Source organism: Pteropus medius, unplaced genomic scaffold (assembly GCF_902729225.1).
Source record: "Pteropus medius unplaced genomic scaffold, Ma_sr-lr_union100, whole genome shotgun sequence".
NCBI classification, from domain to species: Eukaryota; Metazoa; Chordata; class Mammalia; order Chiroptera; family Pteropodidae; genus Pteropus; species Pteropus medius.
This window is the reverse complement of record NW_024349141.1, coordinates 1,635,315-1,655,694: the sequence shown is the minus strand read 5'-3', so window position 1 is coordinate 1,655,694 and position 20,380 is coordinate 1,635,315. Positions and strand designations below refer to the sequence as shown.

General features: G+C 41.0%; 1 protein-coding gene across 4 annotated transcripts in view; it reads left to right on the top strand.

Moving 5' to 3' along the window:
* Positions 1 to 20,380, top strand: part of PTPRG (protein tyrosine phosphatase receptor type G) — a 631,793-nt gene that overhangs the window by 480,592 nt on the left and 130,821 nt on the right. For all 4 annotated transcript variants that reach the window (XM_039880554.1, XM_039880552.1, XM_039880553.1 and 1 more), the window contains exons 6-7: positions 2,517 to 2,583; positions 20,144 to 20,301. In XM_039880554.1, the coding sequence (XP_039736488.1) occupies positions 2,517 to 2,583; positions 20,144 to 20,301 (225 nt within the window). The remainder of the gene's footprint in view (positions 1 to 2,516; positions 2,584 to 20,143; positions 20,302 to 20,380) is intronic.

The window sequence follows — 20,380 nt, the reverse complement described above, 5'->3', positions numbered from 1 at the left end:
TGAGGCTGGATGGTCTTAATGGACCCACGGTAGTTGGAAGGCTGGTGGATCTGAAACAACCTCAGCTGGGTCGGCCTGTGTCTGCTCCATATGGTCGTTCATCCTCCACTGTGCTAGCCTGGGATTGTTCACCTGGTGGTTTCAGGATTTCAAAAATTACGCAGGACTTGTGTTCAAATCCTATGTAAGCTTCTCCCTGCATCATGTTCGCTAATGTCGCATTAACCAAAGCAAGTTACGTGGTCAAGCCCAGTTTCAAAGAGTGAAGAAGTTGATATGCACTCTTGACGGGAGGAGTGGCAAAATAAATTGCAAAGCTGCAGGTGACAGGGGTAGCAGGAAGTTTGCGGCCATTTTGCCATTTCCCACAAATATTAGAATAACTGCAGGTAGTTAAACTGACATTAATATCTCTACCAAACTCAATCTGGAGAAGGGAGAAGAGAGACCATCTTTTTGTCTGTAACTTAAGTTTGAGATAGGCTGTTTCTCTGGGCTCTTGTTTCTGTCACTTTTGAAATTCGGCCTCATTTACTGGTAGACTCTATCTTTATTTTTGAGCTGTGATTGCATTTTTGACCATGTTTTAAAATTTGTGATCAGTTATTTGCTATGGTACGCATATGATTTTTTTGTTTAATTTTAGCATATTCCAAGGCTGTTTGCCCTTGGAGAATGTTTTTTTGTGCTTAAACTTGTGTGTTGGACTCTGGCTTGAGCTTTCTGTTAGGCAATTTGGATGTACACCCATGCCAACTCTTAGAATTCCACCGTTGTGATCTGATACACTGGGTTCCTAATCACTGATTCTTCCCACCTCTCCACCCCCACACACACGCCTGTAGTGTTTACAATACAGGACCAAATCCCACATCATTTGATTAGTCTATAAACATAACACCATACATTATGACCCTCGAGTCTGAATTATCACTTGGGGCTCTGGACATTAGTAGTAATCACTTTTTACTAACTGAGCATCTAACGCAGCTTTCTCCACCTCCACTTCTGCACCATTATCTTAAACCAGATAATCCTTTGCTGTGGGGGCTATTCTAGGCATTATGGGATGCTTAGCAGCAGCCCTGTCTCTACCCACCTGATGCTTGTAGCCCCTCCTTCTCCACCCCTACTGTGACAGCCAGCCATGTCTGTTAACATGGCCAAATGTCCCCCAAAGGGGTGTGAGTGGGGAGTGAGACACAGGTAAAATTGCCTTCACTTGAGAACCACAGCTCTAACCTGGAGATGCTGAGGCAGAAGAAAGAAATGTATGAAGTACAGGTTATTATCAGATTGCTAACCGGAAACCCAACAGGGAGACTAAAGAAGGAAGGAGTGTGGAAATTTTTCAGTTACCTGAAAATTTAACCTAAGATGGCCTTGGAATACTCTGGATTAACTAGTAAACATCAGGTTGGGTCTTGCAACACATGGAAAGGTTCGTTGATAGCTCAACTTCATTTTGTTAAAAAGCAGATTAAATGTAAATACCATCCCTGAAAAAAAGCTCAGGAGCTGTGCTGACCACAGATGATGGATTTTGAAAAACTCACTATTTGGGAAAAGTTAAACTTAACACAAGTAGAGAAAATTGTATCATTACCCATCCAATACTCATCACCCAAGGTCATAAATGATTGATTAATCTTGTTACATCTACACCCTGTTGGTTTCCCCTCCTATTCATTGCTGGATTATTTTGAAGCAAATTTCAGTCGTCTCATTTCATTTGTAAATATTTCAATATGTGTCTAAAAAAAGTACCTAAAAACCCAAATTATAATGTGCTGGTGAAATTTTAATCTTCTAGAGAGGGCAAGAATGAGAATTTATGCTGATTAGTATCAGAAAGTTAAGAGAAAGAATGGGTAAGGGTCAAGGTCAAAGAGGCTTGACTTATGGGGAGATTAAAAACCCCAGAAGGAAATGGAAGTGGGAGACACTGTATCTTCAAGCTGCTCTCCTCCCTTCTCCAGCCCTCCTCTCTCCTCTCCTCTCCTCTGTTCTCTCCTCCTTTGAGTGACTCTAGAAATGCTCTTTATAAGTATGTGATAAGGCACAAGAGACTGGGGTCCTTAGAACAAGAGTAGGCTGGCCCAGAACAGATCCATTTTCTAAAAAGGAAGAGAAATAAACACAGTCACAGTAAGGTTTTGAAATATTCAGTCAATGATGGACTGTTCTTTGATGACTTTCAGTGATTTTTTTTTTTAGCCGATCAGGGTCTACTTTTAATAAAACAAAGCAAGAAGAAAGTCTTGCCATTGCTTTTAAAATTTTGCTCGCCTGTTCTCATGCATTCTGAGAAGTTCTCTCTTTTGATTTAGACTTCCTCACTTGATTTTATTACGTCATAAATCTCCTATGTTTGGCAAGAGGCATGGTATATGTGAGACCTAAGCAGCTTGCTAGATAACATCTATTTTTCCCTCCTTCTCTTTAGAAGATTAAACTGAGACTGTTGTGTCTGTTGCCAGAATAGATTTAACCAATCATGTTTCCTTTACATGTAGGTCAGTCCAAGGGACAATTCTGCACTGGATCCTATTATCCATGGGTTGAAGGGTGTCGTACATCACGGTAAGTAAGCCACATACACTTCCTTTTGCTGGGAGGTGAAGGGCTAAGATCTCTACCTGAAGAAATGGGGTTATCTTGCAGAGGACAGAGGGTGACACTCATTTCTCATCCACTGATGTTGAAGGGCATTAGCGCCATTATTTGATCGGTAAGAGCACGCCCATTTATTACCTACAAATGGATCTGGGTTAACAGTAAGCAATTTATTTCTTTTCAGGTTCCACTTTGAATGCCTATGTTATAAATCAAAATGCCCAAAGATGTACCATTCATGTGCGTTGAACTTGCCACTCTTCTCATATCTCTTCAAAAAATATTCTTCTTTCAAGTATCTTTTAATTTAGACATTTCTTGATTTGCCTCTCAGATTTAGGGGAAAAAATTTAAGTAGCCGTGACAAGTCATTAAACTTGGCTGCATGTGAGCAAGCATCATCAGCTACTTGAATGGAAAATGCTAGGCCATTGTTCTGTGCAGCAGACGTCTTATCCTCAGGCATAAAACTGGCAGAGAAAGTAAGATAAATGGATTCTGTCTTTCCCAACTGGTTTTTATTGGAGAATTTTTCCTGCAACTTTATTATTGGTAATACATCATTACCTATGACATCAAGATCCTCTAATTTCAAAAGTACCCTTGTTGCAGGGAGGGGTGGATTCTAGATGTAATGTAATGACTTGCAAAGTTTTAATAATCTAATTAGAATTCCAAAGACATTGACAGAAATAGCATTAGTAACCATAATAAATCTCCCCTTCATCTCCACGGCTGTGATAAAACGCCTTCACACCTTTCTGAGAGAATTGTCTTTTGACATTAGCTAACTCTGCAGAGCTTAACAAACATCTTCCCTCCCTTTGTCTCCGGGAAACTAAAACCAGTTGTCAGTGTTCAGCTGAAGCAAGTGGGATTTTGGATTAATTGTTCTGCTCTTATAACTGTTAAGTCATGCAGCAGGTAACAATAATACACTTAGTGACAGTAGAGAAAAAGGGTGACTGGAAGCACACCGTAAAGGTTTTCGTTGTAGGAAGTTTCCTTTGCTTCTTCTCAACTTTGGTTTGTGTCTCTGAAGCAGATCTCTCACAAAGCTAGGACGTAGGTCCTTTGACAGTTCCCCTAGGGAGCAAGACACCTTTGTCAAAACTGATTCTGTCTGTACATTTGTGTTTCAATGTTGGTCACAATAGTGGGGTTTTGGAGGGTAGGGAAGTTGCACTGTACTCTGGGCAGCTTCTATAATGCTAAGAAAGCTAGTGTTGTGGACAACATCTTGTGTATTCTGAGCTCCTTTCCCAAAAGATCTCCTTGAACACTCTATTGATTAAATTCCTTCTTGAAATTCCAGTCCATAGTGAAGATTATGAATTTTGGAGTTTGAAATGTAGGAGATGATGGATAGATCTTCCTTCCCCCAGACTATTCTTTCTATTTTAAAACAAATACACCGGAAAGAGTTGTAGAATCTTCAAAACAAGTACCTATTCCTCATCCAGAGAGGAAGCACCCCACCAGCTATGGAAATCGAGTAGATCAGTGTGTTCTTATTTCTACAGTGATAGTTGAAGGAGATTACATATGTTAAAGGTAAGCAGTAAGCTTCCTTTAGCTCTCAGATCCCCACATCTCAGTAAACTCACTGCATAGTGATCATTTGGTTCATGAGCTGTGTGCTGGCATAATCGTGTTATCCTTCCCCGTTAGCCACAATTGCCCATTAAAAGGCTGTAATATGTAGGGATACTTTACTTGCCACTGGTAGGGGTGTGGCAGGGATGTGGTTTTAACCCTATCTTCTAATGGAAAACTCAGAGGAGACCTAAGAAAATAATTACCTACAAAAGAAGTTCACCAACTTGTTCAGCAAAAATGGTACGTGTCTACTCTGTGCACTCACAGGGTTGCCACATTGATTAAGACACAGGCCAGCCCTCAGGGACATAGAAGGGAGGTGAAATACTGCCTCCCTCTTCATGCAGCCTGCCCATTGTGTTACCGCTTCCAGCCTGTGCATCTGCTCTTTCTGCTTCCTCTGTCAAGAAGTTCGTTGTTCTCTAAGCTCATAGCAAGGGTGGAAAACACTAAAGGCCACTAACTAGGGTTTTGCTTTGCTTGGGAAGACAAAGGAGTAGGGTGATGTCTTGGAAACATGATTTTGCCTTCTGTTCTTGAGCTGTTGCTGACTTCCATTTTGATAAACCTCATCACTTCTGTCATTTTTCCAAAAGAGAATGAACATTGAGGTAGCTAAAACAAAAAACAAAAAAACAAACAAAAAAAAACCCCACAAACTTTTGAAGTTGGAACTAGAAGCATTTTCTGTTGAAGGTCCCTGTGAGGGCTTTGAATGACCTGTTAATTTGATGGGATATAAATAATCATGCCCTTCACAGAATCTCTGGCTTGGGAATGATGGTAGAGATGTGTAAAGAGAAAAAAATCAATATGGATTTTTGTTACAGTTCAGTATTGGCTTTTATTTTATCAGCTCTGGGAGTCATATCTAAGAATATTAATTTCTCATATAGTGAGTGTTTTATTAATAGGAAGAATCTTATATGTACCTTAAGCTAAAATGGGGATGAGTGATTTGGTCACACCAGCCAGCCACACTTGGCATTTGGTCTTTCGGGTCTTCTGTGAAGCAAACCCCAAAATGGAATTTTAAGTGCAGAAGAGTTTTTATTTTGGCAGGGAGGGACTGCCTGTGAAGAATGAAGAGGAGAGGAAGCAGGAGTAGGTGGGACAAGTGTTGAGACAGGAGGACTGGCTGAAGGCAGCGCTAAGAAAGTCTCGGCCAGGCCATTGGAGTACCCCAGAGTCAAAACTGCCTATGAGAGGAGATTTATGTTGGGCAGGAGTGGCCCAGCCCTGGCTCCCCACCATGTGTAGTCTCTTTGGCGGGAGCATCCCAGCAGGGTGACGTCCACGTGAACACTGTCGTTGTCCTGAAGGCAGAGCAGCTACAGGCTGTCAGCTGGCGAGGCTCCTCACAGCAGTTTGTCTGTGAGATCTCGGGTGCACCTCCCTAGCTGGCATGCAGGTTCATACCCTTCCAAAGACATTTTCCTGATCATGTTTTGGTCTTCTTACCTTTAAAATGTTCAGAGGTTCTTAGAGCAGTGCTTGTTCCTTTTGTGCATGGCTATTAAGTGCCTAATCTAAGTATACCATGAAGCTAGGCATAGAGAACACAGCAGACATGGACCGGCCCTCACTGAGTTTATAGACTTGAGAGAGACATGATTAAGCATGTAATTACATTATAGAATGGGGAGCAGCAGATTCAATTCAGACTCGGAGGCTTACAGAAGGCATCTCAGACAGAGTGACCATTAAAACCTAAAGAGTGCATAGAGATTGTCTAGGCAGAGAAGGGAACGTAGGATTTCCAGTAGGACCAGTATAGGTGATGATATCTGGTGGTGAGCGATGTAGCATATTTGAGACTCTGAGCTCGGCAACATTGTTTCTCTGATGCTGAGGAGAGATACCTAGAAACCTCTTGGCAAAATAAAGTGCTGTTTCTTACATTCATTTTCCTGTGTAAATTGTGATTTTTACATACTTGAGAGCCATGAAGAAATACAAATAGAATAGAGAGAGGTGATTCGCCACTGATTCTGGTCTTGCCTATCTATTGAGCTAATAGATGAAAGCACTAAAATGTATCTAATCAGATATTTTATTTATACCACCAATATCCACAGGAAAGGAAAATTTAGGAAGAAATTGTGAGTCCTATTCACTGCATTGACTCAGTTACTTACAGTGCTTTTTGTCTACAAAAACCAGCCCTTGCAAGTAGCCACGCCGAATAAAAATATTGGTTCCGAAGAACTTAGTCTATTCTAATTTTTAAAAAATCTATTTTACTTGTATCCACAACTTACATGCACAAAGTGTATGTGAATCGGTATAGAAATGCGACCTTCTCTTATAAGTAGTTTTACCCAACTGACCAATGCCAAGAAGTGTACACTATATCCCATGCCACTTAAAAAGGGTTTTATTCCCCTCAAGTTTTTGGATTACCTACTTTCTATTACTTTTCATAGTAGCCACCCAAAGAAAACCCACCAGGCTGTTTGTGTACATATTCTAGAATACTGTCAGAAGGCATTGGAACACTAACCATTCGCTCATGTCGATTATTTAAGAAAGACCCATTTTTTTTAAAGGAAGTTTGCTAGTAGTGATCGTTTTGTTGTTGAGCTTTGACTGTTGGTCCCTCCTTTCCTATTCCCCTCCTCGCCATCACTTCCATCTTTCGCTGAATGTACCACTTCGTGAGCAGAGAGATTCGTGAAGGGGACAGTTAGAAATTGCCTCAGACACCAGTCAGAGTGAGATGACTCTTCTTCCGGTCCTTCCTCCCCAGGCTCTTCTTAGAAAGCTATCAGTGAAAGCACCAATAAATTATCACCTGAAAACACCCTTCTGTTAGTCACAAAAAGGGGCTCTTGCAAGCTTTTGTTGTGAATGCTCTGCAGTGAAAGTTGAGACTATGAGAAGATCACAAGTTCCTTTGCAGAGTAGCTTCCCTAACTGGCTAGTTTATTCACCAAGCTTATTTTTGCTATATTTTCCACCCATTTTTTCTCCTGCCCTGGGAAACTCATCATCAACTCCCCAAATCTACAGACAAAGTCATAGAACAGCCCGAGTCAATGGAGGCATGTAGCAGAAAGGGAAGAAATGTGGTAAATTTGAAAAACGACTACCTGGCCAAGCATTTTCATGTGGTGGTAAGAGTTGGTGCCTCCTCGTCTGTTCTTTTTCCCATATCCCGCCTGCTATAATTGAGAGGTTTCTACAATCAAAAATAATCCGGAAGAGACTCTGGACCAGGAGCAATCTGAATCCCTTAGAAAGCGGTGGGTAGGCTTTATCTTATACAACCGCTCTTGCATCACTGGCCACAGTTACATGCTGTAAAAAGAAACCAGCCCCAGGGCCTGGTGCTCCTGGAACTCTGTGACAACTGCTGTGGATACGCAGATGGCTCAGCCTTTCCGAAAGCCATGTGGCCATTTCTGCCAAAGTTACACATATGCCTTACCCTCCAAGCCAGCAATTCCACATGTAGGTGGATACCCAAGAGAAATGTCCCCAAAAAGTCTTGTACACGGGAGCTTTGTTGATTATGGACCCAAAATGGAAACAGCCCAAATGTCCGCCAGTGGAAGCCTAGATACACAGGTTGTAGTATATTCATACTGTGGAATATTACTCAGCAATTAAAAATAATTAACTGCTTGATTTACACAAAAACAAAAGGACACGTACTGTGTGGTTCCATTTATGTAAAGTTCAAGAACAGGCAGAACTGATCTGGTGATAAGAGTCAGAATAGTGGGGTGGAGGGGTATATTGAATGAGAAATGCTATGAAGAAATTTTCTTTGGTGATAAAAGCATTATATATCTTGATATAGAGGATGATTACATAGGTATAATATAAAAATTTACCACCCAATCTCCTTAGATTTGTGCATTTGACTATTTGTAAATACATTCACAAAGCTGAAAAATAATCTCACAACATGTACCAGATAATCAGATATTAAAAATTTTGACAGCGTCAGATGTTGGCCAGGATATGAATGCCAGGTACTCTAATATTTTGCTGGAAACAGTTTGGCAGTATTTAGTCAAGTTGATCCAGTAGCCCTACCCCTGTATATGTCCCCTAGAGCAACTCAGATGTAGGAGGACCATGAGAAGTGTACAAAAATGTTTGCGGCATTGCTTTTCCTAACTGCCCAAACCTAGAAATACCGCAAATGCATGTCATTAGGAAGCTGGATAAATACATCATAGGGTAGTCATACAATAGAACATTTCCCCTTGTTGAAAGGGAGTAGAATCTGCCTCTCGATAGCCTGGGTGCCTCTGAGATCCATGAAGTAGAGCAAGAATCTAAAGAGTACATAGAATATTCCTCAATCTAAAGTTCAAAAAACGAGAAAACCTTATATATGTAGTGCACATGTAGGTGGTTAAACTAAAAGAATAGCAAAGTAGTGATTATTTTTAAAAAGAGGGTGGTGGTTACTTCTTGGGAGCAGGATGGGAAAATGCTGAGGGACAGGCTCAGGGAGGGTGGCAAGGGCCCCTTTTGTTTTGCGTGGTCACACCAGGGTTCACTTTAGGATTATTTGTCTATGGGACGTGTGTGTTTTGGGCGCCTTCTGCACATGTGTTCAATTGCACAATCAAAGAAGACAATGATTGAGCATTACAAAGTAAGAGATTCAGACAGAGCTTTCTTCTGGGACACATCAAGTACCAAATGGCCTCACAACGAAGCGAAGAGGGGAGCGGCAGCGCTATTTTATAAACTTTTTTACCATAAGTAGCCCTGGCAGGCTGTTTGCTCTCTCCAAATTGATTACAGACCAGAGAAAGACCTGTGGCTGTTTTGGGATTGTATCATTAAGAGATGAATTGGGAAGCCAGCACCTCCTTTTGGAATTTAGAAAAAAGAAATCAGAAATCAAGGGGTAGGTTGTCAGGGACAGGACTAAGGACAAAGGTCCTTCACTGCTACTATGCTGGTTCACTCTGGTTTTGCTCCAGGTGAGGGTCTAATTAGCATGACAGGCACCACTGAATCCTCCAGAAATCCTCTGAGATACAAATGTCATGGTCCCCATTATGTAGAATGACAAGTAAAGCAGGCAGTGGCTGGGTGACCTGAACCGAGGTCTTCGTGACTTCACACTGACTCTTGTTAGTCCCAGAACCTCTCTCGCTCTGTTCTCTGCTAGGGTCACCACCTGAATCTTTCAGTCTTGATTGAGGTTCATCATACAGACTACTGAAGGGGCAAGTGAAGACATACTTAACAAGACCATATTCTGTCATGGTCACTCCAGCACTGTTGTGATTATCCCTGTGGTGGAAGATCTTGACATAAATTTTCTGTTGGCTGAAGTTTCTGAAAGATACCTTGGACAGACTTTGGAAGAAGACAAATCCTAGAACAAGGGACTTTTGGAAAAAATAAACTTAGGCAAAAATAGTAGTTTGTGTCATTATAATTGAGCGGCAAGAAGATGGAGCAGAGATAAGTTAATACGTTTTGAGGGAGTTTTGTCTGTTTTGCGTATGTGATCTCTAAGCTCCTTCAATCATGGAGTCTATTCAGTCTCCCACCCATCCAGTGCCTAATAGGTGCTTGTCAAGGCATTGAGGGTAAGATGATGGCCAGGATTTCCCCTCCCTTTGAGAAAATGAATCTCACGAAGAATCTTTTTTTTTTTTCCTGGCCTTGCCATTCTTGGTGCTGAAAGTCAAAAGACTAATGTTATTTGCCTGCAAAATAATCTCATTTGTTCACATGAAAGCAGTTGGAACTTTGGAATGAGTTTTTGTTTTTTTAAGTCTGCATTATGGAAGACTTTTAAAGAAATGGAATTTTGAAATTCGATTCTTAGAAATACTACTGAGCAAGGAATCTGGGACAATGCTTCAGAGTTCAGTTTGTCTTGTGTTTGAACTCTGGCTCTCCAACTTGGGAGCTGTGTGATCCCTTAGAAATTGCTGCATCTCTCTCTGCCCCTGAGGTTCCACCTTGTAAAATGGAATAATGGAAGTACCTGCCTTGTGAGTATTAATGCTGAATTCTTTAAGACAAGGAAAGTATTAAGAAGGAAGGGTACCAGGTATGTGTTCACTGTGCTCTAAACCAGAGTTCAGCAAGTACGATTTGTGGGCCCAGTGTGGCCTGTTGCCTGTTTTGTAAATAAAGTTTTATTAGAACACAGCCACGCTCATTTGTTTGCATATTGTCTATGATTGCTTTCATACTACAAAGACAGAGTAGTTGTGACAGACACTGTCTGGCCAGCAAAGCCTTAAATATTTGTTCCTGGCACTTCACACAAATAGTTTGTCAACCCTGACTTGTCTACACTATGGCTATTATAGCAGCTCTACTAATGCTGTTGTCGTCACACAGTAGTTTGCTTATGTTGGGACAATGCAAACACCCATGAGGTCATTACTTACCCATATTATAGACTTTACAGAGATGGGCTTGAGTTTTGATTTTGCCCAAATCGCCACGTAATCAAAATGTATATCTACTGAATTTAAGACGGTTCTGTTTTAGAGTTTACCTTAAAGAAAGAAAGAAAATCAAATTATTCTCTCCATTTTGAATGGGAAAGCCAGTGTCGTGTTATCTACAGCCCAGTGATAATTTTGAACATCTTAACACACGAGAGAATTCTCTGTTTGAAGTTTATGTTTCCAGCATTTAATTACATGGAACTTTTCTGAAGTGTGCTATAAATATGCAGTACCTTAGTCTTGACTAATTGACTCATGTCTGTTATGGATCCAGGAAGGGCAGATGCTTATCTGAACACTTTTGATCTCAAAATCTTCTAGAAACAGGCACACTTAGGCTACATCCACAGTTTCCTGGATTTCAGTGCGTCAAAACCACCGCCATAGACATTAGCCATTTCCATGTCTTTTCTTAGCTAAAGCCAGGAAATGGGATGTATTGTGGCTTCTCTTTTATCACTAATAGTTAACGATAATGTTAAGACAGAAAAATACTTCAAAAACAATTCCTTTCAGGTTAGATTTGAATTTGAGGCTAGTTCTCATTTGGCCAGCCTTTTTCGTCAATACTTTATCATTCGAACAGGGTTACAGGAGCCCAGAGAAATGCCCTTTTCCTGGTTTTTCAATGGGATATGAGGAGCAAAGAGAGTTTTAAAATGTCTCCAGTTACTTACTGCAGTGCTCGCTAAAGCACTTAAGGCTACAGTGTGTGATTTTCTTACCCTGCTGCATGTGTATCACCTTGGTACAGCAGAAGGCACTGTTGTATAGTGGCCAAGGGCACAGGCTCTGGACTTGACCAGTTCTGCTTTTCACTAGTTGTACAACCTGCCCAAATCACTTAAGCTCTTTGTGGCTCAGTTTTCTCAACTGTATAATGGGGTAATAATAATGCCAGCCTTACTGGTTTGTCCTGAGAAGTCAGTGGCTTATTGTATGTACTTGTGCCTGTCACAGGCAGCACTCCCACAACCAGCAGCGTTGTTGTTTTACTTGTTGACTTGATTATGGAGGCCATGTGTAGACAAATGGTGATTGTGGAGCTCTGAGTTCTCTCTCCACCACTGCTTGGATGTTGAAATAGAATGTGTGTTGCTTGACTTAGTTGGGCCATACAAAAATAAAATGAAATGATGAAGACGATGGTGACAAAGATGACTTGGGGGTTGGTGAAGGACATCCCTGTGAGATCAGGAAAAAAGGTAGTCGCTAAGGAACCAGAAAGTGGGTGAAAGGAAGAAGCAGCAGCCTCTCCTGTTAACCTCTGGCTATATACCTGTTCCTGACAGGATGTCCTATTCATAGAGTCTTATTTAATTCAGAGCAGCATGGTGAGAAAATCCTATGGGAAAGATGAGTAAACTGAGGTTCATAAAGATTGGCTAATTTGTCCCAGCTTATTCAGTGGAGCAGTGGTTTGACAGCCCAGTATTATTGGACTCTAAAATGTATTCTCTTTCTAGCTATGCTGGGACAGTTTCTATTTCCAGCATTTACTAACTTCCTGATTATTGTTAATATCACTAGCTCTTGTGTGTCTCAGTTTCCCCTCTGTGAATTAGGTCATTGACTGAGCATCAGAAGGAATCTAAAAGAATGTACACAATGTGTCAGTTATGGCCACAAGAACCATGTAGGGGAGAGAGGCAAAGAATGAAACTATTCAGTGATAACATTGGGTTTTTTGTCACTATATGACTATCATTTAAATGTCGTGTTTTTCCTTTAATTATTGACAAGACTCTGTTCTTCATATAGTATCTCTTTGGAAATACTAATGTCAACATATGTTTCGTTCAAACGTCAACCCTTAAATCAAAATGCCTCATTTAGCCAACTGAAACAACCAATAAATGCAGGGAAGCTAGCTGTCTTTAAATCAGGGTGGAGTGGCCGTTTCATGACCTCGGAGCTCCTCTCTGGGTCCTTGAATATAGGAATTTGATTAATCATGTGGACTCTCTCCCTCTCAAGGCACCCTTGCTCATACCTTGTAATCATACTTGTTATTCATGTCGTAATATGGGCCTCTAGGATTTTCTCTGCACTGTGCCTTACAGGGAAGGCCTAGGGGTATGCATTTAATCTTCTGCCCACTGGTAGAGAGTGTTTCTGCATTGAGAGACCCAGTTTCACTCTCCACTTCATTGTGTACTCTTGGTTCAGCCAGTTTCCTTCTCTGGACCTCATTTTCCTCATTGGTAAAATGAAATGGAACTAGTGTCCTTTGAAACTCTTTGGACCCCCACAGTTCTCTGTTGTTCTTGGGTCAGTCTGGTGCTTGTTTCTTAAATTCACTTATCGTGAAGCCTTGTAAATAACTACAGCTTAAAAATGGGCTAGCCCCGTTTCCATTGCCCTGTCTTTCCCATTTCATTTTTCTTATTGATGACAGAGGTGACATGCCTGATAGTGAGCATCCCATTATATACATAAAGTATCATTGCTTATATTTAGATCAAAAAATTAATTTCTTGGCTCCCTCTGGAAGGTCTCTGTCATCATCTTAATTATAATCGAATGCTTTCTGACTTCCTCGATGGCTTCTAGATGCCAAGCTCCTAAAACCCCTGGGTCTGGCCCTCAGGCTCTTTCGTTCCATCCTAACCTCCCATTTCTGGCTCCTGTGTTCTGTCACCAGCCAGTCAGACCCATTGGTCCTCCCAGATGACACAGTCCATTCATGGTTGGTCCATCCTTAACCCAGAGCTGCTGACTCTATGTCAGGTGTTTGGCTGCTTCACAATTTTTCACCAAATTCTAGCCTGGACTTAACTAGCAGCTGATTTTTTTTCTCCTAAAGCCTATCTTATTTTGGGCTCTTGAACTTTTTCTTTTACTTTCCCTCTTGCTCATTTCACACCGGCCACACACTAGGCAGAATCCTTTCCACACTTGCTTTTCTCTCTGCCTGGAATGTTCTCCCCAGATAGCCACATAGTTCATTTTTGTCTTCAGGTTTTTAATCAAATGCTTCCTTCTCAATGAGCCGGCCCTAAAATTGCCATTTTCTAAACAGTGTTCAGTGATCAGGGGAGACCTCTTTGAGAAATGTGTCATTCAGTGTGACTAGGTTGTTAGCAGCTGAAAGGCATTTGGTCTAAAATCGGCCATGAATAGAGAGCAGTGAAGAAATGTTCCAGGCAGAATGAAGAGCCAGTGCAAAGGCCCTGGGGTAGTGTGATCTGGAATAACAAAGAGGCCAGTGTGGCTCTACCTAAGAGTAAGAAAGTAGCAGTGGATGAGACCACAGAGGGTATAGGGGCCCCTTGGTACAGTCCCTGTAGAAACTGGATACTCGCTCGAGCGTGGTCAGCATTATTAAAAATACGGAATCACGGCCCCCATCCCAGACTAACTGGATCATAATCTACATTTGAACAAGTTCCCCAGGTGATTTGCATGCATATTAACTTTAGCATCACTGTCATAAATCTTCTTCCCCCCATTTAGAGTAACCTAATACCTCGTTTTTTGCACTGTCCCTACCCTCCCTAACAAGAAGCAGAGGGCCAGCCCTACCTCAGTGATATTAAGTGTTTAAGGAAAAATTAATGGCTTTTTCTTATGAAAAGTTTTGGGAAACCCCGAAGAAATTAAATCATCGTGCTAAAAATAGAAACTTGGGCTTTTTCTTTTGTTAGTTTATCTTATACACTTCCCTAAAATTGCTTGTTGGTTTTTGTTTTGTTTTGTTTTGTTTTCTGTGGGGCACAAGTGTTCTCCCCCAGAGACCACAACATCCTGCCCATATACCTTCTAGTGTAATAATACTTTGTTCATTGGTGTGTATGTGTGTGTTCAATGTAATTCCGTAATTCTTGATTATTTCATAGTTCTCTTCTATATGTTGATTGTTCATTATATCTTATAAAGGGCTTTTCCTATGTAACTAAAGCATTGAAAATATTAGGTCATTAACACATGGAAAGAAATGCAATCAATCAGATAATTATCATCTAATGTTTTAATGATCACATTTTTAATCCAATTATGCATGTTTGAATCTTTCAGATTTTCTTTAATTAAAGATTGCCTCCTGGCACTGCTATCAGAAATAAGAAATTGCACAGAATCAAGTCAGACATAATTTAATGTTTCAAGGAAACTGCGAGGATAACTGGGCCACGCTGGGTTTAATGGCTGACCATGACTTGAAAGCCCTCATACAAAATTTTCTAATTGATAAGAAAAATTTAATCATCTTCAAATATACTCCGTTTGCATTCAAATAAGGTATTTCTTCTTCTAAACAAAACTCCCCTAACTGATGATTCACATTGTCGTTTAGAATACTTAAAAATGAAAGACAGAGTTGGGTGAAATGTAGACTACTTAATATAGTGTGTATTTAATATAAAAGTCATACATTATTCATTTTTGCAATTTGAAAAGCTTCGAATTTAGCATCCCTGTTCCTCATCTTTTTCTTTGATGAACAATTAATTATTAAAATATAATATTGTCCGCATACAGCACTGAGATCCTTGCAAGTGGAATATGAGATTCATTTCTTTTCAATTCTTTTATCTAGTAATGCATAGTACCTACTTATTATGGTATAATGGAATAAGTGGTAGTATAAGTAGAGTGTTTCAAATATTTTTTCTCAACTAGTTAAGTGGCTGGGATAAGAATGTTTTGAATTCAAATTACTAATTAGGATAAAAGTTAGAGGCAGAAATGCTCTGATCAGTATGGGGGTTGGTGTCAAACTGCCCTTATAGTAAGATACGTTTAATAAGCACGTATATGTGCTTATTCTGTGTCGCACACTCTCCTATGCTGTAACTAATGTTAATTCATTTAATACTCACAACCTCCTAATGAGGTCAATACTATTGTAATCTCATCTTACAGATGAGGAAACTGTTCAAAGAGGTTAAATAACTTGTCTTAGGTCAGACCTTTAAGTAGACAAGTTAGGATTCAGATCTAGGGGGCCTGGCCTTAGCACTTCTCTCAAATTTAAAATATCTACATTTATTAAGGTTTTCTCAGTGGAGAAGTTCGTGTTTTCAACTGAAAAGTCCATTATTTCTTCTTCCCAGTGGCAGTACTCAGGCACTCCCAGTATTGAGTCCAGCCAGCTGAGCGCCTTATGGCTTACGTGGGCTTTCTGGGCAGTGCTAGAAATATAGGGCTGCTATTCCTAAAATTGTTTCTGACTTAGAATTAAGCGTCATGAGCACCCCATTTGGCAGTGGAACACTGCCTGTGGAACTGAGCAGGAAATGATATTTTCAGGAAGATCAGTAAAAATCAATGTGAAGTTTGAACTTAGAAGACTCAAGGGGGAAAGACAACAACTCAAGAGTTAATTCTGCAATGTATGTTTACAAAAGAAATTGTGATGGAGGTGCCTGAACATGTAGTGTGCCCCCCCCATTTCTGGTGACTTTCTAACACTTGGCCCCCAACTCCCAACACTTGGCTTAAAATAGGGAGGTAAAATGTTGCGTGAGGGCCAGATCAATTCTACTGCTTATTTTTAAATGGCCCCTACAAGCTAAGAATTGTTCTTAGATTTGAACCTTAATTAAGTAAAATGTCATTTCCCTGAAAAAGAATTCCATTCTTTTTATTATAGAAGACCTACATTTTAAAAACTGTCTTCAGTAATTATTAGCATTTTGAATAACATTATTAAGGTTGTGTTGTGGAAATGTGTTTGTTTTGTTATACTAGTGCCTTCAATTTTGCCTCTTGGCCTGCAAAACCCCAAATATTTAAAGAAAATATTTGCTAATCCCTAGCTTAAAGCACAACATGAGCCAGCCTGCATTCCGCCAAGTGCTTGCCTTGATAAATCAGGTTTTACAAGGCGCTGTGCTAAGCCCATTACATTTATTAGCTTGCTTAATTGTCACAGCAACCTTGAGGAGTAAATATTTTCAGTGTTCCCATTTTGCAGATAAGGGAAGCACCTCAGAGAGGTTAAGACCTTTCCCTGATGTCACACAGCTATTACATGTCAGTTGGTTTCAAAGCCATGCTAGAACTTTGGCAAAGAAAACACAAAAATTGTAACCTGTACTGCTCAGGTCGATGGACAGTATGTCAGACATGATGGGCTTTTAAGGCACTAGTAATCCAGTTTTAAAAGTAAAACACATGCACAAACACTTAAAGGAAGTACATGGTTATGTAAGATGTATATGGCTAGGCCTTGGTAGCTTAGAGGAATAATAATATAAGTAATAATTCACGTAACATTTATTATTTATGAGATATTTACTGTTTTAAGCTCTTTCTGAATCCCTTTCTTGTACTGATTTATTTAATCTTCACGACAGCCTGGGAAGGTTTAGTAACTGAGATCAGGAGGAGTAGAGGTTTGAACCAGCAGATTGAGAATCTGCTCCCTTCACTAAGCCCTGTAGGGATGGAGAAGTGAGATGCTGAGGATAGGGCAGCAGTTCGACTTCGGTTTTTGGCGCTAGGTGGTTTTTCCCCGCTCCTAGGCTTACTGCTCCGGAGCCTATGGGGTTTCCCTGAAGAAAGAATCCCAATCAAGTGTCTGTATTCAACTCCAGTTTTCTACCTTGGCTCCGTTACTTCACCTTGGCCTTCCATTTCCCTAGCCATAAAATTAAATTGAACTAAAGTGGTAGTTTTCAGTGTTCCTGGATTCTCAGATCAACTTCAGTCACCTGGCTGCACATTCAGCTGTTGGAGTTGCCTGGCTCCTGAGTGAGATTTTGTTTGAGGAAAGGGTTCTTCCACTTCTGAATGCTCAACTAGAGCTATCTAAGGAGCTTCCAGGTCTCAGACCTTTAAGATCAATGGCAATGGCGGCGGTGGAATAAATACACAAGCGGTGAAGCCGCCTTCTTTGTCCCCCTCACCCAGTCTGCTCCCCCACACCACCTGTCTGATTGCACCTTCTAATCAATTCAAGCCAGAATCTGCCTCTGAAGACCTTGGGTTGGTCAAAGACAGAGAAACCCTCTGCATTTGTAGCAATGGTCACAACTACAATTTCCATGAGTCCCTGCTGAATTCAAAGGCCCCTAGAGAACTTATTTAAGAGTCTTGATCCTGCTGAAGCAGTGTTCTCTTTCGAAATCTAGTCTCCTCAGATTGGTAGTGCAGATGTTTCTGCTTTATCTTTTAATGTCTTTAAAGCTTGGCCTCTTCCTCCAGTGGATGCTTCAGATGGGGGCTTCAGATGCTGCCTCAGGCCCTGTAAGATTGTCTTGTTGCTTCCTATCTGACTACAGCATTAACTGCAACCCTAATACTGGGTCAGGCCTCATTCAGTTTGGAGCCCTCGACCCTAAGGCAGGTTGCGTGCTGCGGTGTGATGCCAAGTTCACCTACAACATGAGGGAGAAATGAAGATAGCAGTTTTCTGATTTGTCAAGCCCTACGCATGCTCAAATGCTTTGAGGCATGTGTTGGCTATTTACATAGTCCAGGAAGTGCAAAGAAAGACCAAAATATTTCCTCCTTCCAGCCAAACCAGTCCCAGCCAAGCATGCTTGAGGATATTCCCCTCCCGTCCCCATCATCAGGCTGCTGGGAACCAGGTTTAAATTAAAGCCCAGATGTGCCAGTGGGCAGAGGGACAATTCCATTATTTCCAGCCTTTTGTCCAACGGAAACCATTTTTAAATTTTGATTATAGGACCCTATGATTTGAAGACTTTTGTATTTATTGTTAATATTTGATTTTTCCTTTTAAAAGTGAATTGAAAACATAAGAATCAGCCTTATGACTAACTGCTGCCACTTCACTGTTCAGTAGCGGCCTTGGGCTTAGTTATTTAACCTCTCTGTGCCTTGATTTCCACAGATGTAAAATTGTAGTAGTAAAAGTGTGTACTTCATAGGGTGGCGAAATGAGAGAGTATAGTGATGGTTTAAGAATATTGAAAGCCTGGATTCTAAACTCAACCACCTGGTTTTGCATTCCAGCTCTGTAAATTGGTGGTAATAATAGGAACTACTTCACAGGGCCGTTTTAAGTATTAAATAAATTAATCTTTAAAAAGCTCTCAGAGCAGTAAGTACTATTTAAATGTTTGCAACATATAAATACTCAGAATAGTGCCTGACGTATAGTAAAAGCTAAATGAAAAGTTTTTTTCAACTCATCTTTATCAAAAGGAAATTTTAGCTATTCTAATATAGTCAATTTCCATTGGGGTTTTTGCATTATTCCCAGTTACATAGACCACTTGAGTTTGAGGATACACATTTGCCCAAATACCTGCACTGTTTGTTCTGCACAAAAGAAGAGCGGGGAGGGAGTGTGAGACGAGAAGAATCCTCCTGTAGACACAGGCGTGTCCCAGAAGTAACCTGGATCCCTGAAGTCCCCCAGGGATGTGCTGGGGCCCAGGGTAGAGGCCATTACGGAGCTGAGGCAAGCCATTAACAGGACTATAATGGCCTAAAAAGGGAAGAGGAAGTAACCCCAGACTTAAACTCAGGACTAGACCTCTGGAGACCCAGGTAGAGACTAGAACATTATCTGATTTGTGAAATAAGCTGGATGATCTATTGAGACTGATTGGGAGAATTGTAACACAGAACCTAGTCTCTGTTGCACTATTTCTTCCTGCCTCAAGACCTTCACACATGTTCTTCCCAAGGCCTAAAATGCCCTTCTTTTCCTCTTTTGCCCCCACCTTTTAGTATTCGCCTAGTTCACTTCAGCTCCTGCTTTAGCTGAATCAGTCCGTGGAAGCTGTGGTGTCAGCATATCTGGGTTCATATCCTAGCTCTGCCACTTAGGAGCTATGTGACCTTGGGCAGATACTAACTCTTTGTACCTTGAATTTCTCATAGAGTTATTGTGAGTTAGTATTGTTGGATCTCAGCTTAAATGTTTTATCTTCTACTTCAGGAAAGACCCCTCCACTTTTGTAAAAAGAAAGAAGCCTTTTAGTAGAGGCACAATTTTATAAGTTCGGGGTTGTTCCTCGTTTAGGTTTCACTTTGATTTCCACTGGTTGAAACCATCATGGGATGTAACCAACTTTGGAGCTGTATTTTACCCTTGACTTATGGTTTTCATTTCACACTGGTTCTCTCATGGGTGTCCAGAGTTTGTTCTACTGATTATTACTTTGTAAGTATTAGCTAGAGAAGGGTTCTGTGGTGAAAAATGATTGTAGAGGATTCGGGTTAGATAAAATCTGGCCCATTGCAGGACCGCTCGGAGACTTTAGTATGCTAGTGTTCCGTCCATTTCCTGGAGATGAGGGAGGGACCGCAGTGTTGCCTAATGCTGTTCGTCATGGAACCTGTTTTTCATGAACCACAGTGCAGTACTGGTGCCTCAGAACACACCCTAGGAAACACTGCTTTGTTTGCTGTGGCTTTCCCAACACCAAATGCTAGTGCTCCTCAGGATGTAAATAAACATAAGGCTTGTGATGTGGCACCAGCATGCAGAGGATTTTGCCTGGGTGTCTGCAGTGTGGTATGACTTACCAGTGTGCTTTTCTTTTGCCTCTTCCCCCCAACAGAGAAAGAGACCTTTCTGGATCCTTTCGTCCTCCGAGACCTCCTGCCTGCATCCCTGGGCAGCTATTACCGGTACACTGGTTCTTTGACCACCCCACCGTGTAGCGAAATTGTGGAGTGGATAGTCTTCCGGAAGCCTGTCCCCATCTCTTACCATCAGGTAGATATGGAGCCCCAAATGGGACTTCTGTGTTTGTCTTGTGTTGACTTCACTATCTAACATTGCTAGAATATACCAG